This window comes from Gorilla gorilla, chromosome 5 (genome assembly GCF_029281585.2).
Source record: "Gorilla gorilla gorilla isolate KB3781 chromosome 5, NHGRI_mGorGor1-v2.1_pri, whole genome shotgun sequence".
NCBI lineage: Eukaryota > Metazoa > Chordata > Mammalia > Primates > Hominidae > Gorilla > Gorilla gorilla.
Window position 1 is genome coordinate 49,894,312 of NC_073229.2, and position 25,160 is coordinate 49,919,471.

At 39.2% G+C, this 25,160-nt stretch overlaps 1 protein-coding gene and 1 long non-coding RNA gene across 7 annotated transcripts in view; one reads left to right on the top strand and one right to left on the bottom strand.

Annotated features, from left to right (window-relative positions):
* Positions 1-25,160, top strand: part of LOC109027303 (uncharacterized) — a 146,159-nt gene that overhangs the window by 50,303 nt on the left and 70,696 nt on the right. The window lies entirely within an intron of this gene.
* TSBP1 (testis expressed basic protein 1) overlaps positions 1-25,160 on the bottom strand; it is a 79,590-nt gene that overhangs the window by 19,047 nt on the left and 35,383 nt on the right. For all 6 annotated transcript variants that reach the window (XR_008680591.2, XM_055390108.2, XM_055390109.2 and 3 more), the window contains 7 exons: positions 24,012-24,032; positions 23,537-23,557; positions 20,130-20,150; positions 18,694-18,714; positions 11,670-11,693; positions 11,196-11,216; positions 10,565-10,585 (listed from right to left, as the gene is read on the bottom strand). Coding sequence is in view for 5 of the 6 variants with exons in the window: in XM_055390108.2 (XP_055246083.1) it covers positions 10,565-10,585; positions 11,196-11,216; positions 11,670-11,693; positions 18,694-18,714; positions 20,130-20,150; positions 23,537-23,557; positions 24,012-24,032 (150 nt within the window). In the remaining variant the exon portion in view is untranslated. The remainder of the gene's footprint in view (positions 1-10,564; positions 10,586-11,195; positions 11,217-11,669; positions 11,694-18,693; positions 18,715-20,129; positions 20,151-23,536; positions 23,558-24,011; positions 24,033-25,160) is intronic.

Genomic DNA, 25,160 nt, shown 5'->3' on the forward strand with positions numbered 1-25,160 from the left:
AAAACAAGTTTATTGGGGGGTCTGAAGAAACTCCCCAGGCCTTCACAAACAAGTTTATTGGGGGTCTTCTGAAGGAACTCCATATTTAGCAGGAGACAAGATAAGGGTAATCACCCCAGCACCTGGACCCATTTAGATTAAGTAAATTTACTGAAGCTCTAGAGGAAAGCCTTCAGGACTCACATCTTAGTCATAGATTAGAAGAAGTTAATCACTTATGTCTTTAGATGAATGCACACTTACACATAGACATATAGCTTAGAAGGTATATTGGCTCTGGAAAACTTTGTAATTTTCAGTTGGTCTGGCAAAAATTTCCAGGCCTTCTCTCTGTACCTACTTATATAAATAAAAACTGTCTTCTTTCTCAGTTCATCTGCATCTCGTTATTGGGCCATGAAGAAAAGCAGCCCGATTCTCCTACCTCAGCCTCCCAAGTAGCTGGGATTACAGGTGTGTGCCACCACACCCAGCTAATTTTTGTATTTTTACTAGAGACGGGGTTTTGCCATATTGGCCAGGCTGGTCTCGAACTCCTGACCTCAGGCAATCCTCCTGTCTTGGCCTTCCAAAGTGCTGGGATTACAGGCATGAGCCACCACGCCTGGCCAGGTCATATGTTTTTTAAAGGTCTGTATTGTCAATAAAAACTGGAGGCAAATTGGAACTGAGAAACATTTTTCTTTTCTTGCAGTGCTTGCAAGCAAGTCCTGTCTTCAGAAGAACTGGCTCACTTAATAAGAGACATAGCAGGAGTTTAAGGGGCATAATCTATAAAGTTAGTCAGTTTGCCGATTATTCTCATTGGTGGAAAAATAATTCTCCATCATAATTATATATTGGCAAGGGTCATAACACATTTGTATGACAGTGAAACAGCAAAATAACTAACATGAACTCTTTTTTTGTTTAAAGGACCTTCACCCATTCCTGCATGTAAGTTAGGACAATTTCAGAACACTAAGATAAAATGCAAAAACAGCAATCATGGAATTTTTGAAACTAACTGTACGACTAAGGGGGAATTATGTAAACAACTAATTATGTTTTGTTAAAGATTTACGGGAGCATTGTGACCTGACCAAGGACAAAGACGTTCCCAACCTCCTCTGACTCTTGCTGGCATCCAGATCTCTGTGTTCCTCAGTCATCTCTTGATTCTAACTCCTGCACATAATTTCCCCATATCCCCCCTCCCATAGAAACCCTCCAGCCAGCCTGAAAGACATTAGAAGGGTGGTACTTTAGAATGCTGGTTCTCCATCTTCTCGGTTTGCTGACTCTCCAATATAATCTGCTTTTCATCCCACCAACCCTTGTCTCTCATGTCTGGCTTTTCAGCTGCAAGCAGCCAAACCTGGGTTTGGTTACTTACATTTATGTGTATCAATATTGTAAAAATCAGCACTAAAATTGTTTCCATTAGGAAGCCAGCAATGTAAAGCATATGAACTTAAGCCTTTATTTTAGGTTGCAGTGCTAAATGGAACTATTATTCAATTTAAGAACATATAAAGCAAGTTGTCTGTCCCTCCCTCCCTCCTTCTCTCCTTCCCTTCCTTCTGGTTTTCTTTCCTTCTTTTTTCACCTCCTGCCATCCTCAGTTTATCTCATGATACAAGGTTTTTCTGACTGTCATGTTTAATGTCAAGTGCTCAGGCAAAATAGATGATTTGGCTAGGCTAACAAAGTATTCATTTTGCAGTATTTCCATTTTTTTAGTGCATTTTCTTATGATTTTGAGGAAATTTTGCTTTCTCTCTACATTTCTATTTTGTTCCTTGTATTGTTAGTGCTTTTCCTTTTCTTTAATTTTGTTTCAAAATAATCAAAAGTATTCTGTTGATTATTTTTAAATACTTTTCATTTCATTAATTTTTGCCTAATAAAAGTAGGACATTTTTATTATTGTGTCCTACTTTTGAGATTTTTCCTTTTTTAATCATCTTGAGCTCATGTTTAGTTCATCAATTTTTATTAATGAATAATTTATATTAAAACCATTTACCATAATAATTTCTCTTTAAATGATATTTTGGCTGTATCCTAAGTGTTTTGATAAGTAATGATTTTATACTCACTTATTTCTATATATTCTGTAATTTCTCTCACAATTTTGTTTGTAACCTGTGGATTATTTGGATGTATGCTTTTTTATTTCTAAATATGTATATGTTAATATTTTTTGTTATTTATTTCTGTTTTGTTGCCTTGTGCTCAGAAAATGTGATTTATATTATGTTGAAGTGTACTTTGAAATTAGTTGAGGCTTGCTCTAGTTGAAGGAATTGGTGGTCAAGTTAATCTTTTCCATCTGTGCTTGCTTGGTGGAATGTTCAGTGTACATTACTAGATAAAGCTTTCTAAAATTATGTCAAAGCCTCTCTAGCCTTACTAATTTTTGTCTGTTTTATTTATTTATTTTATGAGAGAAATATTATTAAAATATCTTTATTTAGTTACAGATGTCTTTGCTATTTTGTCAGTTTTTGTTTTATGTATTTCAAAGGCTATGCTATAAGCTCACAACTTTCACTTATATTTTATCTGATATTTGCACAATTATATCAAGTTTTGTTTTGTTGTTAAGTGCCTGGTTTTTTTTTTTTTTTTTGAGACAGAATTTCGCTCTTGTCACTTAGGCTGGAGTGCAATGGTGCAATCTCGGCTCACCGCAACCTCTGCCTCCTAGGTTCAAGTGACTCTCCAGCCTCAGCCTCTCAAGTAGCTGGGATGATAAGCATGTGCCACCATGCCTGGCTAATTTTGTATTTTTAGTAGAGACAGGGTTTCACCATGTTGGCCAGGTGGGTCTCGAACTCCTGACCTCAAGTGATCTACCTGCTTTGGCCTCCCAAAGCGCTGGAATTACAGGCATGAGCCACCGCACCTGGCCAATTGCCTGGTATGTTTTAAAATTCCTTCATTTAAATTTTTCTGTGTGTCAACTTATTTTAGGTATATTTCTTAATAGAGTTTAGCTATTTTTCTTATTTTTTTTACAGGAAAATAGAAAAATTAAAAAATTTAATTCTTTTAATTACATCTGAGAGTTTCTAGCTTTTAATCTGTGAGTTTAATCTACTATTGTATAATATTGTGCTAAGCAACATATTTCGACTTTTTTAACCCTCATTTAAAAAAATTTGCTTTTTATTTGCTTTCTCTTTTTCTTTTTTCTTGCTTTCTTGTGGACTAATATAGTTTTCTTTCTTCTTTTTATTTTCCCTATGGGTTCAGAAGATGTATGTCACATTTCTATTATATTAATAGTTGTCTTTTATTTTTGCCATAAATATCCAAATGTATATATTTAATAAGATGAAAAGTTAATCAGTACATCTGACCTTTTGTCAAATTATCTTAGTTCATAATCATTAGCCTTGTCTCTAAGGTTTTTTTCCCTAATGCTTTAGGTCTACTCATTTTAAAGCACACTAATATATTTCTCCTTCACTCTCTCTCTCCTTCTCCTTCTTTTCTTCCTGCTTTTTTTTTTTTTTTTTCTTTTTTTTTTTGACAGGGTCTTGCTCCTAGGCTGGAGTGCAGTGGCATGATCACGGCTTACTGCCGCTTTGACCTCACAGGCTCGAGCAATCCTCCCACCTCAGCCTACTGAGTAGCTGTTGACTACAGGCATGCACCACCACACTCACCTGATGTTTGTATTTTTTGTAGAGACAGGATTTCACCATGGTGCCCAGCCTGGTCTCCAACTCCTGAGCTCAAGCAATCCACCTGCCCTGGCCTCCCAAAGTGCAGGGCTTATAGGTGTGAACCACTGTGCTCAGCCTCTTTCTGCTTTTCCTTCTCCTTCTTCTCTTCCTTCTCTTTTTTTTCTTTATAGTCAACATTTTAGATTTACTATCATGTTTTGTTGATTTGTTTTCTTACATATGTTTCTTGGTTCTAACTTCTTTTTGAGTTTTTACTCAAAAGTAAACTCCCTGAAGTATGTCCCTTTGATAATTCTTTCATTGGGGACCTGTGTTTAATGAGTTTCTATGTTCTTGAATATACAAAATGACTTCATTTCAGTCTCACTCATAAATGATAATTTTGCTGATTGTATCTTATGGGTTTATAGTAATTTTCCTTCAGTCTTTTGATGATATTGTTCTGTTGTATTCTTTTTAAAATTTTTTTATTTTTAATTTTTATGGGTATATAGTAGGTGCAAGTAGGTACATGAAATATTTTGGTACACTCATACAATGTGTAATAATGTGTAGTAATCACATCAGGGTTAACTGAATATCACCTTAAGCATTTATCATTTCTTTGTGTTACAAACATTGCAATTATATTCTTTTAGTTGTTTCAAAATGTACAATAAATTTCCTTTGACTATAGTCACCCTGTTGTGCCATCAAATATTAGATCTTATCCATTCTATCTAACTATATTTTTACCTATTAACCATTCCCAATTTTTCTCTCTCCTGACTACCCTCCCCAGGCTCTGGTAACTATCATTCTACTCTCTATCTCCATGAGTTCAATGTTTTAATTTTTAGTTCCCACAAATGAGTATGGACATGTGAAGTCTGTGGTTCTATGCCTGGCTTATTTCACTGAACATAATGACCTTCATTTCCATCCAGGTTGTTGCAAATGATAGGATCTCATTCTTGTTTGGATTTCATTCTTGTTCTGTTGTATTCTGGCACATATTATTGCTAATGAGATGTCTAGTGTTAACATGATTTTTTGCAGGTGATCTGCTTCTCTGGTTGTCTTTGTGATTTGCTTTTTAATGTCTGTTTGTCAGCTTACTACGATGAGTTTTGGCACATGTAAGTGTGTGTGTGTGTGTGTGTGTATATATCTGTCTGTGTGTTTTAAAGTTATCTAATTTCAGCTTTCAGTGGACCATTTTGATCTGAGGATTTATGTCTCTTTTCTTCTGGAATGTTATTAATTATTATGTTTAAAATTATTACCTGACATTTATTCTTTTAATTCTCTCTTATCAAATTCCATTACACCTGACCTCATTCTATTTACAGCTCTTCTTTTTCATATTTTCAATATCTTCTGTGTATTATTTTGAGCTGAGATTTTCAATATTTTCCATGTACTGTTTTGAACTGAGATTTCCTCAGTTCTATCTTCCAGTTTACTCTTTTAAACTGTGATTAATAATATTTAAATATTATTTACATATAGTTACATTAGAATTTATATATTATCTAATCATTGTTTCAATTTTAATAACTTTCTTATTTTCAAGATTTCAGCTTGGTTCTTTTTTAAATCTGCCTGTTCTTTCTTCAAACTATCTCTCAAATATATATACATATATATATATATATATATATATATATATAATCTTTTTAGAAAGGATAGTCTTTCTTTTATTCCCCAATAGGTAAGCCACAACCTATCAGAACTCCAGCCTTTCATGGCCTTTTCATGCTATACTAGCTGTCATATGCCGTATCAGCTGCCTTACCGTTTAAAATTTTATTATCTCCTTCACCTCCTCCATTTAGGCATTTCTTCCCTCCTATCTTATCAAGGTTACTTATGACATTCATTTTGCAAAATTCCTTGTCAGTTCTTACTCCAAAAATTTATTGCTTAGCTGTTTTTGATGCTGTTGTTTATTTTTTCCATATTGAAATACTATCTTCTCTTGAGTGCTGCGAGACCCCCCCTTTACTGGTTCTCCTTCTTTCTCCCTGCTCACTACTTCTCTATATGCATAGTTAGATTTTTCTCATTCTAAACTTCTAAGACTGGTTAATCCTTACCCCTTCATTTTTACATATACCTTTGATTATCTAATTTAGTCCAATCGTCTTAAATGTTACCTATATGCTGATTACTGTCTAATTTATTTCCCACCCAATCTCTCCCTAAATCTTCAGACTCAAATATTTAATTGCCTTTTGATATAGAGTATATGCTTGGATAGGGGCAGAATGTTTAGTGGGATTTTTCTTGTTACTCCCAAATTGACAAGTAGGATCACAAAGCTGAGGAAAAAGAGGTTATAACTTCCCATTACCCTCCTCAGCAAACTGAGGTGAGACAAGCCCTCAGGAAGGATTGCAGCATTGCCAACTCCATAATTAAAAGGGAAAGGATTCTTGAGGCTGTGCAGTGCAGAGGTGCTGCTCGCCGGCCTTGACAGATGATGGCCAAATTAGCTCTCCTATCCCAAGTGTCACCCTTTTTCCAAGACAACGTAAGCAAACAACTGTAAAGGGCAGGAGATTTAAGAGTATTTAGAGTTGTGAGTAGTTAACAAAGGAATGTTGTAGGGGAGGAAGGAATAGTGCTTTCTTTTTCTGAAGGCAAGTGAGTAGCACTTTGAGATTTGCTTACAGTGACTGGGGGTATCTGTGAGAAAGGATGTGTGGCAACCCATCTCCTGGTTGAATAGTGGATTTGTTGATTTGTTTTGTGCCTATCTGAATGAAGGAAAATAAAATTGGAGAGAGACAGTAGTGCAGAGTGTCCTTGTTCTGTGATAAGGATTCTTGAGCCTCCTGAGGGTTCAGTGGGCAGTGCAAAATACATCCTGGCTTGAGCCTTCTTGCTAGTATGTCACTCAAGTGGGTGGCCTACTTGGTAAGGGCATCTCTGCAGTACGAGCAATGAAGTGTATTGCTGGAGAGGGAGTTGAGGGGCTCTGGAATAGTCAAGACTAGAGTCAGTACTCCCACATCAGGGACTATGCATGGTCGAGTTCTTGTGTGTTCCTCCAAAGAACTGGAATATGTATTCTGCAAGACATTTGGGTGTCTGCTCTAGATGACATCAAAGGACAGTCAGTCTCAGGTTCTCAGAGAAAAGAACCTGCAACTAACAGAGGAAGGAGATTGCATGCCCCAAATCCATCCTCTCAGCCTCAACAGTGGGAATTATAATAACAGTGGGAATTATAGCAACAAGGAGAGTGGACAGGAAGGGGAAGCACATTGTATTTCTCCTCCCCATTCTGAGTCAGTGTGCCTGAGACTGGCCATTAGGAGAGGAGAGGGTTTTAAAGGGGGTGGCTTGAGCATTTTAAATAATTTAGCATAACTGGAAAATTATGGGTTCTAAGACATCATTAAATGATAGGAAGGAGACACATGGCAGAGAACATGCTTGAAGCTTGCTAAGGTCAGATTATTTAATTAATTAGTCCTAAATGTTCCAGGCATCTAGAACCAAGCATACACAAAACTGAACTCACAATAGCATCCTATAAATCTGCTCTTCTCCACTACCAAAATCAATAAATAGTTTCATTCGTCAAGTTTCTTAGACCCCAAATCTAGGAGTAACCCTTGGTGTCTTCTTTTTCCCTTAAAATCACATTCAGTCGAACAGCAGGCCCTGTTGGCTTTGCCCCCAAAATAAATAAAATCTGAAGACCTTCTTCCCACTTCCATTCTGATCACTCTCTCCTTGCCACACTCACCTTTAGTTTCAGGCCTCTTAACTGGTCTTCCTGCTTGCTCTCTTGAGCCCTCACTCTCACCCCAGTTAATCCTCCACAATAATAGAGTGATCTTTTAAAATTATAAAGTAGACCCTATCATTTCCCTATTCAAGCCCTTCAGTTACTTCTCATGATGCCTAGAATGAAATCTGCAATTTTTTATTAAGGACTGCAGGGCCCGACGTAATCTGGCTCTTGTCGCTCTGGCCCTACCTCCTGCTCTGCCTCCTTCTTTCTAGCCTGGCTGGCTGTTTTGCACCTCCATAGCAGGCCTGTGCATGTTGTACTTGTTCCTTTTGCCTGAAGCACACTCCCCCTTCTATACCATCTTTCTTTAGTCTGTTACTCTTCTTACTTTTCTACATGAATTGATCTGCCTGACATTTACTACATGTTTACTTGGCATTATTTGCCTGTTTTATCTCAACATATAAACTCCTTAAGTGCAAGGACTTTGTCTTGCTCATGGCTATATTTCCAGTGCTTAGGATAATGCCTGGCCTACAATAGGCCAATATATATTTGTTGAATACATATATTTTTAAAATGCATTAATATCTTTGAAGACTTTTTCTTTTTTTTCCTTTAGTGTTTGACTTGTTCAGTGCTGTTAGGTTTCTTATTTTAGTCTTCTTCAGATTGCTCTAGTTATATTTCTCTGGGTTGGAATTCTCCAATTTGTTGGGGCTTGTGAGGTATCACTCACCACTCACATGGTGCTGGATTTCCTCATAGATTTCATAACTTTTAGTAGTTTCTTATTCCTTAGGGGCTATCTTTCATGGATATTCTATGATATAAATGCCCTGGGTTGTGGCTCTCTTTTTGGTGGCTATTGTCCTAGCTTCCTGGGTACACTGCCACTTAACCAGATCTCAGCTGTTTTGACTTGGAATATTATGCACATTGCATGGGTAGCACACCTCCAGCAGGGCTCTGCACCCTGGACAGATCTAACTCTGGACCTGTGTGGGTGGCTTTGTTTTCATGCCTGGGGCAGATGGGTGAAGATATTTTGGCTTCTCTGCATGGGGAGGCAGTATATTTTCTGCTACTGGCTCTACTCAGAGGGGCCTAATTTCAGTTTTCCGCAGGTTGTATCTTGAGGCTTTTGCTGTCATTTGGGAGCAGATGTTGAAACCCTACCTTTGTTCCTGAGGCAAAGCTGCCATCTCTATTTTTTCATCCCCTCACCATTCCCACCAAGAGCTTAACTTTAGCTTCTTCTTACAATGTGTTCCTATATTCAGTTTCTGCTCCTTGGAAATCTTACCCACCTTTTTTATGCTTAAGCTTGGCTGTATATTTTTCATTTATAGATATTGCCAGGTAACACTTTTTAAACTTTTATTTTAAATTCAGGGACACATGTGCAAGTTTGTTATATAGGTAAACTTGTGTCATGGGGGTTTGTTGTACAGATTATTTTGCTACCCAGATATTAAATCTAGTTATTTTTCCTGATCCTCTCCCGCTCCCACCCTCCACCCTCTGACAGGCCCCAGTGTCTATTTTTTCCCTCTGTGTGTCCATGAGTTCTCATCATTTAGCTCCCGTTTATAAATAAGAACATGTGGTATCTGGTTTTCTGTTCCTGCATTAGTTTGCTAAGGGTAATGGCCTCTAGCTCCATCCGTGTTCCAGCAAAGGACATGATCTCATTCTTTTTTTGGCTGCATAGTATTCCATGGTGTACATGTATCACATTTTCTTTATTCAGTCTACCATTGATGGGCATTTAGGTTGATTCCATGTATTTGCTATTGTGAATAGTTCTGTGTTTAACATAACTGTGCATGTGTCTTTATGATAGAATGGTTTATATTCCTTTGAGTCTATACCCAGTAATGGGATTGGCCAGCCAACACTTAGCTATCCAAAAAGCAGGTGGTATAATCCCTAGTTACTTTTGCATGCTTTTTTTCATCCCTCTACTAGGATGATATATAGGATCCAAGACCCTATATATCTATTGGGTCTTGGATTTTTACATCTTTTTCCTGCCCATACTCCCTGATGACTTCTGTGAAAAGGACACTATGCCTTCAGTTTGGATTTTGGCTTGTAATTTCTAGCTGTGAGACCAGTAATCCCTTCTCCTGACTTCAGGTGGGCATTGGTCCCTGTGCCCAATTATAGGGCCTATGCCCAAACATGGGCATATGGATTTTGCAGCCTCATCCCTGGGTCGGAACCATTGTCTCTGTATTTTTATCTGTGCCGTGAGAATACTTAGCTGATCAGCCTCTTTGCTCAGGCTTCAGAAAGATGTGTGGATGAGGACTTTGGAGAGACACTGGCTAATTCTGTGTTAATAGCTCCAATTCTCTTCTCTCAAATACCAATGCCTTTGTCCTAACATTATTGAAATGAGTAAAATGTTATTATGAAAACTGTATCCAGAGTGTGTTTAGATGGAACTAGAGGGGAGTATGTAAGTATGTTTGCAATCTGTTAGAGTAACCCAGATGTCTGTCATGTTTAAAACTTGGAAAATTTTACCTACTATCTGGATTAAGTGAGATGCTTTGGCAACTCTGAATCTGAATTCTTGCATGAAGAGGTTGGCTGGAGCAGGCAGCAGCTACCCTCTTCAGACTATATGTGTCCTCTCAGTTTTACACAGTTCCTAGGAGATTCACCTCATCTCAGTCATTTACTGACCTGCCTGGGCTCTTTTGGCATCTGCATTTTTAACCTTGACAGGAACTTTGGGTTTTAATATTAGTGTGATTTAATTTCAGGCTGAGGAATCCCAGCGATGTTAGGTTTGCTTAAATCATTTGTAACTGAGATATGAGAACCAAATTTGCATTTTGGAAAGGTAGGACATAGTGTGAAAGGCGGTTTCACAAATTCTATATTAAATATCATCATTGTCAGTGCTTGACCTGGTTTAAATATTGAGTCACTGTTGGTATGTGTTACCTTGGAAGCTGAGTTTAGAACTAAAATAATGGGAAATACTACAGTTACGAATCAAAAAGGTTGACTTGCAGTCCTAATCTTGAAGACTTTGGGTAATGTAGAAGCAAATGAATATGAGAAATATGAGGCACTTAGAAATAGAAACAACTAAGATAAGAAAAGTCCCCACATATGACCAGCTGAGAAGTAGAGTACTTACTTGCGGTTCTCTGTGAAATTACTGAAAAATAAGCAAACAGAAATCCATTTAATTTTTCTCAAATAGAAAACACATAGTATTATCTAATATATTTTGCTGGAGTCTGTGAGGGGAGGACTTGGGTGGGCAGTGAAGGAGGTATTCCAAACCACCCTATAGATTATTTGGTTTTAGATTAGTTTTATAATGCAAAACTAGATGTAAGATTTAGCAGTGATGATGTAATGACGAAGTCAAAGGTAGAGTTTCCTTAAAGGCCCTCTCCACTTATTGGACCTGAACAGCTTTGGGCATAGTGTTGGGAAAAGACCACTGGATCCTTGCACTATAATGTTTGAAAGAACACTGAAGGTCTCTCTCCATTTAGACATCATTTTGGATTTCATCTCTCTCTCTCTTTCTCTCTCCATCCCCCTGAAAATTCCTCCTACTTGTTATTTCATAGTATTGTTCAGTTTATTGTTGATGAATGCTAGCTTAGTCCCGCTTTTAATTAGTATTTTAAAAAAATTATAGGGCAAGCAGGGTAATAAGGAAGCAAGAGAAGAATGGGAAACTCAAATCACTTTGACAGAAGTGAAATGAAGGGGACCATAGAGAACCAAAGAAGGAAAAGAGATGTTATACTTACTTATGGGTGCCATGGGTGGACCTAAAAACCAAATTAGATATTGGTGAAGATTTCTTTGAAAGAAACAAGGTTCCCTCTAGGGAGGTATATTTGTGTAGGGGAGAAACTTGGACACCTTTCTGGGTCTAAATTATGATTCTATGACTATGTATTCTTGAGTAAGTATTTGGCTCAGTTTCTTATCTCTTACAAAGGGATTGGTGGAATTATTCTAAGGATTAAATGAGATAATGTAATTAAAGCACTTAAATAGTTCTAGAGGAGATACAAAGTAAATATATGTTTGAAATTATGTAAATATAACTTCTTTCTCAGGGAGAAGCTGGATGAGCAGAAGGCAGAGGAAACTGGAAGCTTTGAGTCAGGTAGCTGCACACAGAGTTAGAAATGAGCAGGGTAGAGACAGGTCTCTAAGCCTTGCAGGGAACAACAAGAACAACAATAGAAAACAGTAGAAAAAGAAATTGAACTTACCGCAGGGTGCTGAAGGTGGACCAGCTGAAAAACAGAGAGGTATCTTAGCAACTGTTTTTTCTCCCATGATATTTTCCTTTCTGTGTAGAGAGTTTCTTCTTGGTAGGTCATTATAACAATAGGGAAAACTTTCCCTTTGGTATTCATTTATTTTTAATATGAATCAGCAGAATGTGAAGTTTCAAAAAATCATTAATAACTTCATGGAATTTTGATGATGGGAAAGTAAATAGTTAAAGTAGTATGCACCCCAAGCCTGGAAATCTTAGCTGTACCAGGGAAAGGAGAGATTCCAGAATCCTACAGTGGTGAAAACATGGACATACTGATGGCAAGTGAAATGAATCCAGCTTGCAACTAGACCAGAGACAATTATCTCCTTTTTCTTTCCCCTTTGCTCAAATTGTCTTTCAGTTTGTTAAGTCCCTTGTAATATATCATTTTGACCTGCTGATAAACTTTCTCCCCTGCCCTTTATTTTTTAATAAAATAGTAAGTTTGATTTTTTCCATAGAGTTATTTAAAATGTGAGAGAATGATGTGTCACGTGAAAGCAAAACATGGAGGAAATAACAACTTAAAGTTGTTGTTTAAAGTTTAGGCTTAAATCCTCTAAAGTCTCTAAAAGGTGATACAAATTTTTCTTAGATGTTTTGGAATTTAAATGTGGAAAAAAGAGACCAGATATGGCAGGAGGTTCAAATGAAAAAGGGTTATAGAAACTTCTCATCTACTCCTTTCTCTCCTACCATTTTTTCCCTTTTTAAGATAGTCTCTTGTTGATGGGCTTTGAAATTTTGTAAAATTTTTTTCTCTGCTCTGACTTATCTCTTCCCTTTTTGCAGCGACTGGTAACTGCTTGAAATCCTGCAGGGGATTGTAAATTGATAGTCTTAAAACTTTCCAGTACATCATTAATAATGCAGAGAGGTTTTGATAATGAGACAGCAAGAGGCCAAGATGTATCTGAAGCCGTTTGTATCCCAATATGGGCAGATAAAGACTCTTGGACTCCACTAGAGACCAACTGAGTCCTAAAGGAGAGAATTCAATGAACACATAGACTTACTGATTGTGTGAGGATGCGATCTGACTGAAAAACCAGCAAAGATACTTTTTGTTACCCCTTTCTTGTGTCTTTTCCTACTCATTTTTTTTTCTATTGGTAAATTTACTAGTGATATACTTGCTTGAACATTTTTTTTTTAATCAAAGGCACTAGAAATTTCCAGAAAACTAATTATCAGCTAGTTGAATTCTGGATAATGGAAAAACAAAAGGCTGAGAAAATAGAACTTCAAGTTCCATGTTGCAACTCAAGTTCCAATAGACATCAGTGGACTTTGATAAGTGCACCACAGAGAAACAAATAAATAACTGACTAATTGCCTGTATAGATGACTTATCTAGAAAGCAGAAATGGATCTATATCATTTTTCTCTCATTTTTTTTCCTTCTGCATGGAAAGTTCCTAACATTCTTTAGAGTCATGTAAAAACTTTTTTCTCAGGTCTTTATTTTTTATGCGAGTCAGTGAATGTTCTAGAAACTTATTAATAATTTATTTATGCCTTTCTGCCCATGGATGCCACGGAAGAAGCATCATTAAAGTCTCTCTTCTCCTGGCCGTCTTGTCTAAGTCAGAGTCTCCTAAAGAGCCAGAACAACTGAGGAAGCTCTTCATTGGAGGGTTGAGCTTTGAAACAACTGATGAGAGCCTGAGGAGCCATTTTGAGCAGTGAGGGACACTCCCGGACAGTGTGGTCATGAGAGATCCAAACCCAAGCACTCCAGGGGCTTTGGATTTGTCACATATGCCACTGTGGAGGAGGTGGATGCAGCCGTGGATGCAAGGCCTCACAAGGTGGATGGAAGAGCTGTGGAACCAAAGAGAGCTGTCTCAAGAGAAGATTCTCAAATATGAGGTGCCCACTTAACTGTGAAGAAGATATATGCTGGTGGCATTAAAGAAGACACTGAAGAAATCACCTAAGAAATTATTTTGAGTAGTATGGAAAAATTGAAATGATTGAAAACATGACTGACCGAGGCAGTTGCAAGAAAAGGGGCTTTGCCTTTGTAACCTTTGATGACCATGACTCCGTGGATAAGACTGTCATTCAGAAATACCACAATGTGAATGGCCACAACTGTCAAGTTAGGAAAGCCTGTCAAAGCAAGAGATGGCTAGTGCTCCATCCAGCCAAAGAGGTCGAAGTGGTTCTGGAAACTTTGGTGGTGGTCATGGAGGTGGTTTCGGTGGGAATGACAACTTTGATCATGGAGGAAACTTCAGTGGTTGTGGTGGCTTTGGTGGCAGCTGTGGTGGTGGTGGATATGGTGGCAGTGAGGATGGCTATAATGGATTTGGTAATGATGGAAGCAATTTTGGAGGTGGTGGAAGCTACAATGATTTTGGCAATTACAACAATCAGTCTTCAAATTTTGGACCCATGAAGGGAGGAAACTTTGGAGGCAGAAGCTCTGGCCTCTATGGTGGTGGAGGCCAATACTTTGCCAAACCATGAAACCAAAGTGGCTATTGTGGTTCCAGTAGCAGCAGTAGCTATGGCAGTGGCAGAAGATTTTAATTAGGAAGCAAAGCTTAGCAGGAGAGGAGAGCCAGAGAAGTGACCGGGAAGCTACAGGTTACAACAGATTTGTGAACTCAGCCAAGCACAGTGGTGGCAGGGCCTAGCTGGTACAAAGAAGACATGTTTTAGACACATACTCATGTGTATGGGCAAAAAACTCGAGGACTGTATTTGTGACTAATTGTATAACAGGTTATTTTAGTTTCTGTTCTATGGAAAGTGTAAAGCATTCCAACAAAGGGTTTTAATGTAGATTTTTTTTGCACCCATGCTGTTTATTGCTAAATGTAATAGTCTGATCGTGACACTGAAAAAAATATATATTTGTGTTCTGAGTAATGGAAAAATAAGGGACCAAGGAAATTGGAACATTATCATATCACAATGTGGATGCATACATTTTGGCTTAAGATATGTTAGACACTGCTGGAGATAACTGAGTTTCAGTCATGAAGGGAAATGGTCAAACTTACAAGAGGATCCTGTAGCTGAAAAACAAAGATAAATCAACGTGTACAGCCTGCTGAAGAAGGAGCTAGTTTTCGTACTACTTTCCTGAAAGGAAATATCAGAAATGGCAATGGAAGAAACATCCTTCTTAGGGCAGGGGCATAGAGCGCTGTGCTGGGGAATATACCTGCCATCATGCCTTGTGAGGATTCTGCCTTCTGCTTAGTATAGGAGGCTGCAGGAAAGGGAGATGATTGATCTCTTCCCTTTTTGCAGTGAGTGGTTACTGCTGGAAATGCTGCAGGGGATTGGTAATTTCTTTAAACTGTGCTGCCTTTACCTTTCTTCTCCCTATTTCTGCCATCCTGTGAAAGCTTTCATTTATTCATACAAATATCCTTCCCTTCCCTTGTTGACAAATCACTATAAACTTCGGGTAGTTTCCGAACTTTATCTCTCTATTTTGGGTTTGGTATTCTTTATTTATTCCTTATAGGAGTGGAGCAGCAGCTAAATAGAGGAATAAGCAAAAGAAATGAAGAAATGTGAGTTTCTACACACACAAGACAGAAATGAGCAGAGAGGAAAAGTATGCCAGGCCCTATAGGAAGCCAAAGGCAGCTATCATACAATAGACATGGAACTTAACCAGTCATTTCTGAAGTTTCATCTGGTGGTAAAAAACGGAAGGAACACAAAATGGAGAAATCAACGTGTAGAACAAAGTGAATTCAGTTCTCCCTTGATAGGCTTAAAGAGGGTAACTGCAGAGAGGATATGGGGGGCTCTAAAATCTGACAGCTCAGTGCATGTCCGGCCTTACGTGCCTTACTTTGTGCTTTGTAGCCTCAGACCTGTTTCTGCTGGTCTGAGGCAGGAGATTGGCTATAAAGTGATAAAGTGAGGCTTTGTTCTTCCTTCTCATTTCATTTAGGGACAGTAAATGCTTGAAACACTTCTAGAGGTTCATAATGTCTTAAACTTATATGTACTTTTGTCAGTCTCATATTCTTTTTCTTTTATTTTCTTTCTTTCTTTTCTTTTTGAGACAGAGTCTTGCTCTGTTGCCCAGGCTGGAGTGCAGTGGCATGACCTCAGCTCACTGCAACCTCTGCCTCCCAGGTTCAAGCGATTACAGGTACCTGCCACCAAGTCTGGCTCATTTTTGTAGGTTTTTTTTTTTTTTTTTTTTTTTTTTTTGAGACAGAGTCTTGCTCTGTCACCCAGGCTGGAGTGCGGTGGCGTGATCTCGGCTTACTGCAAGCTCTGGCTCCTGGGTTCATGCCATCTCCTGCCTCAGCCTCCCGAGTAGCTGGAACTACAGGCACCCGCCACCATGCCCGACTTATTTTTATTTATTTATTTTTTTTGTATTTTTAGTAGAGACAGGGTTTCACTGTGTTAGCCAGGATGGTCTCCATCTCCTGACTTCGTGGTCTGCCCGCCTTGGCCTCCCAAAGTGCTGGATTACAGGCGTGAGCCACCAGTGCGCCGGGCCTAATTTTTGTATTTTTAATAGAGGCGCGGTTTCATCATGTTGGCCAGGCTGGTCTTGAACTACTGACCTTAAGTGATCTGGCCCACGGGGCCTCCCAGAGTGCTGGGATTATAGGCGTGAGCCACTGTGCCCGGCCTCATTTTTTTTTTTTTTTTTTGAGACAGAGTCTCGCTCTGTCGCCCAGGCTGAAGGGCAGTGACACGATCTCGGCTCACTGCAACCTCCACCTCCCGGGTTCAAGCGATTCTCCTGCCTCAGCCTCCTGAGTAGCTGAGATTACAGGCATGCACCACCACGTCCGGCTAACTTTTGTATTTTTTTTTTTTTTTTAGACAGTCTCACTCTGTCACCCAGGCTGGAGTGCAGTGGTGAGATCTCAGCTCACTGCAATCTCCACCTCCCAAGTTCAAGTGATTCTCCTGCCTCAGCCTCCCAAGTAGCTGGGACTACAGGCATGCGCTACCATGCCTGGCCAATTTTTTGTATTTTTAGTAGAGACGAAGTTTCACCATGTTGGCCAGGCTGGTCTTGAACTTCTGACCTCAAGTGATCCACCCACCTTGGCCTCCCAAAGTGCTAGGATTACAGGCATGAGCCACCTTGCCTGGCCAAATTTTTGTATTTTTAGTAGAGATGGGGTTTCACCATGTTTGTCAGGCTGGCCTCGAACTCCTGACCTCGTGATCCACCTGCCTCGGGCTCCCAAAGTGCTGGGATTACAGGCATGAGCCACCGTGCCTGGCCCCAGCCTCATTTTCTTTAGTCACTCTTGTTCACTAACCTTTTAATTAATTAATTATATTTAAGAGGTACAAGTACAGATTTCTTATGTCATATATGGCATGGTGGTGAAGTCTGGGCTTTTAGTGTACCCATTACCCAAATAGTGAATATTCTACCCAATAATTTTTATTGACTTGAAAAGCTTTCTTCCTACTCTTCTTTACTAGGGCTGTTGGGAGCCACTAATTTTTGTTAAAGTCATTTAAATTTTAATCAGTTCATTTTGCACTTTCTCCAAATCGCTTATAACTTAGGGGAAAGCTAGAAAGGAATAAAATAGCAATATATTTTTCATTTATACACTATCATATTTTTAAATTGTTTACACATAAGGGAGAGGGAGTCAAGCAGGGGAGAAAAGGGAAAGGGAATTCATGTATCCATGTAGATTCTCTGGCACATGGTGGCTATTAGGGAACTGTGGACCAGATGTGACCCTTCCTTTAGCCCCAGTGAGATCCTCTGAGGTGAGCTGGCTTATGTTTATCCTCCCTGTAATAATTATGAGAACTTCCAAGGCTATAAGTCTTGGCAATCTGTGAGTACTGAGAAAAGCAGTCTTGATTCAGGGGAATAGTCAATAACAAATGGCTCTTATTCATTCACAAAAAGGATAGTTAGAACCAGAATTCAGGGCAGTAAATATCCAGTTTTAATGGTCGTAGTGTGGTTGTGTGGGATGCTGCCTGCCCTCTACACATTTTGGGTTTGTTTTCCCAAGTTATCTTATAGGACTGTAAACTCCATGGCATCAGTGACCAACCATATCTTTCTCTCCCTTATTCGTGACTTTATCCTCAGTGCTCAGCTTAGTATCAGATACATGGTAGGAGCTCAGCTAGATGAAGGAATGTTTGTTTGAATATATGTGACTTGCCCTCTGATAATTCTTCCTGCTTGACTTAAACTTTCTAATGCTATCCCTTAATTTCTAGATTCAGAATTTCCCATGTCCTGGGGTTGGTTCGATGCCCTAGATTTTAACAACAGTTTCTCCCTAGCTCGTCACAATATGAACTTTCACTTTATTCTCTTCCATATGTGATGCTTCTGCCAGTTCCTGTAAATTACAGCCCAATTACTGTTATATCCTGTTCCATGAGGTGCTCTGTCCTATCTTTCTTTTCCTCTCTCTTTGTCGTGCGTGTGTGTGCGCGCGCGCACGTGTGTTGGGGATGTTTGGAGATAGTGAGCTGGATAGGACATGAGGAAAGAGAAAGGCCTTTGGAGAGAAGACTGGAGAACTCAGGTTAGACTAGACCCTGCATAGTATTTCCTGTTAAATTTTATTGTCTTTTCTCCCTTTTGTATTTATTCTTAAAATTTGATTTTCTTTTCTCATTTCCTCCTCATTGTCTCCTCCATTATCTTTGAGTAGGCCCTTTAGAAACTACAAAGCACTTCAGAACTGGAAAGCTGCCCTTACTATTCTCTCTCTGCTACTTTAGAAAATTCTTGTATATTGTTATAGAAGACATTATGACTATTTCTGGGGACATTTTCTTACTCTTTTTCTTTTAAAAAAAATAGCCCTGGAGAATTCTCAGTAGGTTGAAATCAGGAAGCATAAAAACATGTGTAAAATAACTGCTCTTATGGCAGTGAGACACATCTAGGGCATTTGAGACAGGGAACAGGCCCTCTAGACACTGTAGAAGATCAAGGAACCTGGAGGGAGAAGGATAGATAAGGTACTTACCATTGGGTCCAGGATATTGTACTGAAAAATAGAAACAAACAAATTAAACACACACACACACACACACACACACACACACTTCTATTTTTTGAGACAGTCTCTCACTCTGTCGCCCAGGCTGGAGTGTGGTAGGGTGATCTTGGCTCACTGCAACCTCCACCTTCTGGGTTCAAGTGATTCTCGTGCCTCAGCCTCCTGAGTAGCAGGGATTACAGGTGCCTGCCACCATGCCTGGCTATTTTTTGTATTTTTAGTAGAGATGGGGTTTCACCATGTTGGCCAGGCTGGTCTCGAGCTCCTGACCTCAGGTGATCCTTGGCCTCCCAAAGTGCTGGGATTACAGGTGTGAACCACTGCGCCTGGCCCCAAAACACCTCTATTAGTGATATTTTCCAAAGGCAAGCAGTGAAAATGATTTTCTCAGGAATTACTAAATCTCAGTATTCAGGATTAAATATTTTTCACTGCACTGCTGCTGTACTCTAGCCTCTCCATAAGAACCAGATCTTCTTTTAGGAGATTATTAACCCTGTTTTAGCATAACCACTTCATTCTTGCTTTTCATTATAGGTGTTGGAGATGAGATCCTTAATTGTATTCCTTTCCCCATATTCCCCCAGTGTTTTTCCTCAGATCACTCTGTTTCACTCTCAGCTATCTTTATGTTCTTGTTCATTTCTTATATTCTTTTCCGGATTCGATTACACCTTTGCCTTAGGAAGTTATTCTAATGATTACTGACAAGCCACTATAATCATTATTAGAACAATGCCTATCTATTATGAATTTTAAGGTAATGGAATTTCCATTTTCTAAAATATAATTGGTTGCCCAGAGAGATGGTTAGTGTTAATCCAAACTGCACCATTTTGTAAGCCTCCAGCAATTTGAAGACCTTGGTAAAAGTGAAACATTCCACGGGGGTTCGGGCTGTGAGAAACATTCTGCCTAACCACCTGAACACAAGGTGGACAAAGGGCCAACTAAAGAAACATCCCTATCATATTCAGCTGGGAGAAAGTGCAAGGAACACTACATTCTGCAGGAACAAGGGCCAGAACCCCCTCATCATGGGAACATCTTATCAATATCCTGCCGGCCAGCAAGCCATACTACCCAGACCCCTCCCGCCTATACCTATAAGTACCCCCAGCCTGTAAGCAGCAGTGGGCACTGGCATTAGGCTGGTTCCCCACTTCTGTAGGTCTTATGCTGGACGTAAAGCCTACATTTGCTGTACAGCCGCCACTCTCTCTGCGTCTTTCTTTAACCCTCGCCTTCCCTCCAAAACCTAACAGTTACGATATGGGGAAATGAAAGTCTAAGAAATATGATTTTCAGCTTCTTTAACCCAGATACCTAAACAGTTGGAGCCAGTCTCCTTCAGACATAGTAAGAAGCAAGTAGAGATAAGTTGATATATACAGGCAGCTTACCAATAGGTCCTGGAGTTTGCACTAAAAAGAAATTCAAATTGGCATATTAGTACAGTTATTTGACTGGAGAGTGTATTTTTCACTAATTTTATCCTAGAAGTGAGGCTTTGAGAGGTAGAGTAGGGGAGAGGAAGTGATATCAGTTATGAGATCATTAGGGAGACTTAATCCAACTATATTAACTATAGAAAAAAGGAAAAAGGATATTTAGCATTTACTGTAATATTTCAGCCCAAGGTGAAGGTTTTTATAGGATCCTTGCCAACCTAAGAGATACTAGGGAAAGGCAAAACTTTGTTATTAGGTATTAACATTACTGATGGTAGGGAAAGGTGAAACACTTCCTGTCAGTAAGAGTAGAAGATATTTCTTTCTCAAGGGACTGTTCTTTCACTAAAATCTTTATTTCTGATCAACTAATATGTTCCAGAGGTAGACATTAGAATAGGAGGTAAGAATCTAGTTTCTTCTTCTCACAGCTTCCAGCTTATTGGAGAGTGATAGAGCAGTGACTGCTGCTTTGATTAGCTTTAGAGTCTGTGAGCAAAGAGTCAACAAAACCTTCTGTTTTTTTTTGTTTTGTTTTGTTTTGTTTTTTGAGATAAGGTCTCACTCTGTCACCCAGGCTGGAATGCAGTGGTGCAATCCTAGCTCACTACAGTCTCGACCTCCTGGGCTCAAGTGATCTTCCCACTTCAGCCTCTTGAGTAGCTGGGACTACAGCTGCATGCCACTATTCCTGGCTAATTAAAAAAATTTTTGTAGAGATGGGGTCTTGCTCTGTTGTTGCTCAGGCTGATCTTGAACTCCTGGTCTCAAGTGATCCTCCTGCCTTAGCCTCCCAAAGTGCAGAAATTACAGGTGTGAGCCCATGCCTGGCCAAAACCTTCAGTTTTTAATGAGAATTTGGCCTTCAGTTGATTTTCTAGCTCTGATCGCCTGGTGACCTGATAAATATCGAAAGCCTGTTATGTTTTTTTTTTTGTTGTTGTTTTTTTAGACGGAGTCTCACTCTGTCGCCCAGGCTGGAGTGCAGTGGCACGATCTCGGCTCACTGCAACCTCTGCCTCCTAGGTTCAAGCGATTCTCCTGCCTTAGCCTCCTGAGTAGCTGGGACTGCAGGCGCACGACACCACACCCAGCTAATTTTTGTATTTTTTTAAGTAGAAATGGAGTTTCACCATATTGGCCAGGCTGGTCTCAAACTTCTGACCTTGTGATCCGCTGGTTTTAGCCTCCCAAAGTGCTGGGATTACTGCACCCAGCCAAAAGCCTGTTATGTTATTTAGCAACACTGCTTACATAAGAATGATCCTTGATGTTAGACTGCATCTGAACTGGGAGAATTGTAAATATGTATTAAGAAGCCATAACTTTGGGCTTCCCTGAGTGTAGTGACCCATGTATTTGGTCATATTCCTTACGGGATCCCTGCAGGTAATGTGTATGGGGTTCTTATAGGAGATTTTAGTTCCTGGTGGACCTGTGGGGTTTCTAAGCTAGGTCAGCTCCCAACTCAACTGACAGAAGGCCAAACAGAATAGGTCCTAGGTGGCTATGTGGACACCTGCATAGATCATGGCGAGTACTACTCCCACAGCAGAGGGATACCTGTTAATGCCCTTGCTGGCAAACTGTGCTTCCTGCCTTAGGTCCTACTGAGTAGACTGTTCCCAGATGAGAGCTATGGTAATCTTCTAAGTCTGCATGGTTAGTTGAATCTAAAAAGACCATATCCTCACCCAGTGGGCATTGCAGTTAGTAATCCTTCACTTCAGTGTCACTCAGAATGAGAAATATCCACATTTCAATCAATAATCCTCGAACTTTTCACTCTGAATTTTTTTTTTCCTGTGTAAAACACCTGGAAGATGGCTTTCCAGATCTGGATACCCTTGGCTATGAGCAGTAAACCAGTTACACATTTAGATATTATGCTAACTTAATAGTTGCTTTGCCTGTATCTACAAATATGTATCTTTGATTCTGAAGTAGAACTCTTATGATACCTGCCCTCTTGACATAAGTTACTAAATCCTTGGCTAGGTGATCACTTCAAAATTTTGTTTCTTCAGTTTTTCTATATTTTCTTCCTTCCTTTCCGGTTTCAATTTGTGACTTTTTGTACCTTTATTTTTATTCTCTTTCTCAACATACTCATTTCCCTTCTTTATTCTCTTATGTGCCAATTCACTTACTCTTTCTGCTTCCAATTTTCTTCCTACTTTTGTTCTTTTTAAATTTTCTCCTATTTATCTCTCTCTAAACTGCATCTTCATTCTGTATCTGTTACTATTTGTGTTACTCATTCTCTCACTTTTTCTCCTCTAGGCCTTTACTACCCTTTAATCTCAATATTAGAAGTTCATTTTATTCATTGTTAATAACCTGTTATAACACCCAAAAATGATAGTGGAAAGAATGAAGAGTTAGTAAAACTTCCGTCTTAATTTTATTAACTAACCCATCCTCTTATTTTTTTGAGAAATGACTCCTGACCCTCAGTTTCCTCATCTCTAAATATGGGGATAATAACTGCCTTACTCATTGCCATTTGCATGTTGTTTAGATGCAACAAAGTAATGTACGCGAGGGTTAAAAAAACAGTAGTAAGACATTATAGGGATCACTCAAAGAATGTGACTAGGTTGCTAAAAGTTGCTGAAAATAGAGCCTAACCCTTCTGGAGAAAACTTTTCAGGGCAATTAGAAAGAAAAGGAAGGCCAGGCGCGGTGGCTCACGCCTGTAATCCCAACACTTTGGGAGGCTGAGGCGGGCGGATCACGAGGTCAGGAGATCGAGACCATTCTGGCTAACAGAGTGAAACCCCATCTCTACTAAAAGTACAAAAAAATTAGCTGGGCGTGGTGGTGGGTGCCCGTAGTCCCAGCTACTCGGTAGGCTAAGACAGGAGAATGGCGTGAACCCGCGAGGCGGAGCTTGCAGTGAGTGGAGATCATGCCACTGCACTCCAGCCCGGATGACAGAGCGAGACTCCATCTCAAAAAAAATAAAGAAAGGAAACTTAAAATTTGCATTATTTTACAAAGTGAAGATAATCTAATAATGGAAAAATTATTTGCATGGAAAGCAAAGCAGGAAGTTTAGGTGCTGGGTTCTAAGTCTTTATTAAGTATTGGCTCTACAGAGCTAGATTATATGCTGAAGTGGAAACAGCTTAGGACCATCTCTAGCAAGATATTTTTCACTTTGCATTTCAGCTTCATAGTTAATATATTTTTATTGCAGAACCTGGATGAGTCCAATCTGGAGTACTGGGTGAGATTATGAGGTGGCAGAAGGACTTGATCCTTGAGTCCTTGGGCATGAATAATTGAAATAAAAATAGATTGATGTTCTAAGTAAAGTACCAAAAGGCATTATAATTGAGAATCAGATGACTTACCAATGGTTTTTTGAGAGAGCTCTAAAAAAAAAAGAGAAAAGAAATCAGTAGCTATATATATATTTTATATATACTTTTTATTTATATACTTTAGTTTGTATACTTTCCCTAGTAGGAATCTGCATCACTATTGTCAAGTTCAGCTGCAGTTGAGTAGTAGAAATGGTGACTTTCTTGCTATGGCAAACTAGTACATATAAGGGCCTCCTCATCTAAAAATCCCTTGTGTGATGCTGAGAAGCCATTGGAAATCTGCAAGGGTTCATTCTCCACTTTGTAGTTTGTTTTTATTGGTGAAGTGTACATTCACACAGCTAATCATGACTTACTGAAATGCTAGGTTGAAGAAAAATAAGGGTTGAAGAAAATGTGAACTCCAAACCCTTGAAATCCCAACATGGAAACCAGGTAGCGATCCCTAAGATACTGCAGGAAAGTAAAATGCTCACTGTGGAGAATCAGAGAGCAAACTTACTGATAGGTCCTGTAGCTCTGGCTGTGAGAGAGAAAGAGGGAGAAAGAAAAAGATATCAGTATGCTTCACCACTGTGAAGGAAATTCCCATTTCCCAACACTCGCTCTAGGGAGTATCATAAATAGAAACAACGGGAAGATCAAGAGTTGCTTGTATGGCGAGCCTCAGGCAGGCTCCCTGTTGCACAATATAAGGGACCTACAGGAATGGAGGCCTCCTCCTGCTTTCAGTGATGGTTGAAAATCTTCAGAGGGTTGGGAAAGACTCACTCCATATTAATCTGTTATGCCTCTATTTTTCTTCTTACATTTTCTTGCCCCTTGCCCCTAGTTTCCTTAGAGACATGGTTTATTTGAAAGGTGTACCTTCCCTTGCTGATGGATCATTATGACTATTTCTAAGAGGGCTGTTTTGGTTTATATTTTTAAATGTTAGCCTGTGAGATTTCTTAACACTTCATGCATGGCCTCTTTGGAAACTATGTAATAGGAATGCCAGGGGAGTTGAGAAAGACCGTGTTAAAAAAGCAAGTCACCCCTAAACCTCAGCATCACACAATATACCCATTAGCAAACCTGCATATGCACCACCTGAATCTAAAATAAAAGTTGAAATTATTTTAAAAAATGCAGGGCAGATCAGGCCCCAAGACCTTGTAGGTCAGATATCAACGGGACCAGAGTGGAAAAACAAACTTGATACTTATGAATAGGGGCTGTGAATTGCACTGAAATACAAAAAGGAGGAAAGTGTGGTTTGACATTAATAGAATTTTCATTTTACCAGTATTGTTTCTAAAGAATCTATGAAGCAATTCAACCAGAGGAGAACAACTACTGTGGGACTGCAGATAATCTTAGCCTGGAAGCTGCATAACCCTCCTACCAGATCAAATCATTCAGCATCCATCTTAAATGAGAAATTTAAGTAACTAAAAATAATAAATATAAATAATTAAAATAAACTACAGTTTTAAACATGAATTATTTGGCTTTCCCTTGTCCTAAACTCAGTAACAATTCAGGATATTGTGTCTGATTGCTTGGGCATCAGAAGGTGTCAGAAGATTTGAATACAATTAAGAAGTATGAGTGAGAAATCCTGCAGGGGTAGAAATGGTAACAGTTAGGATGTGGAGAGGACCCCATA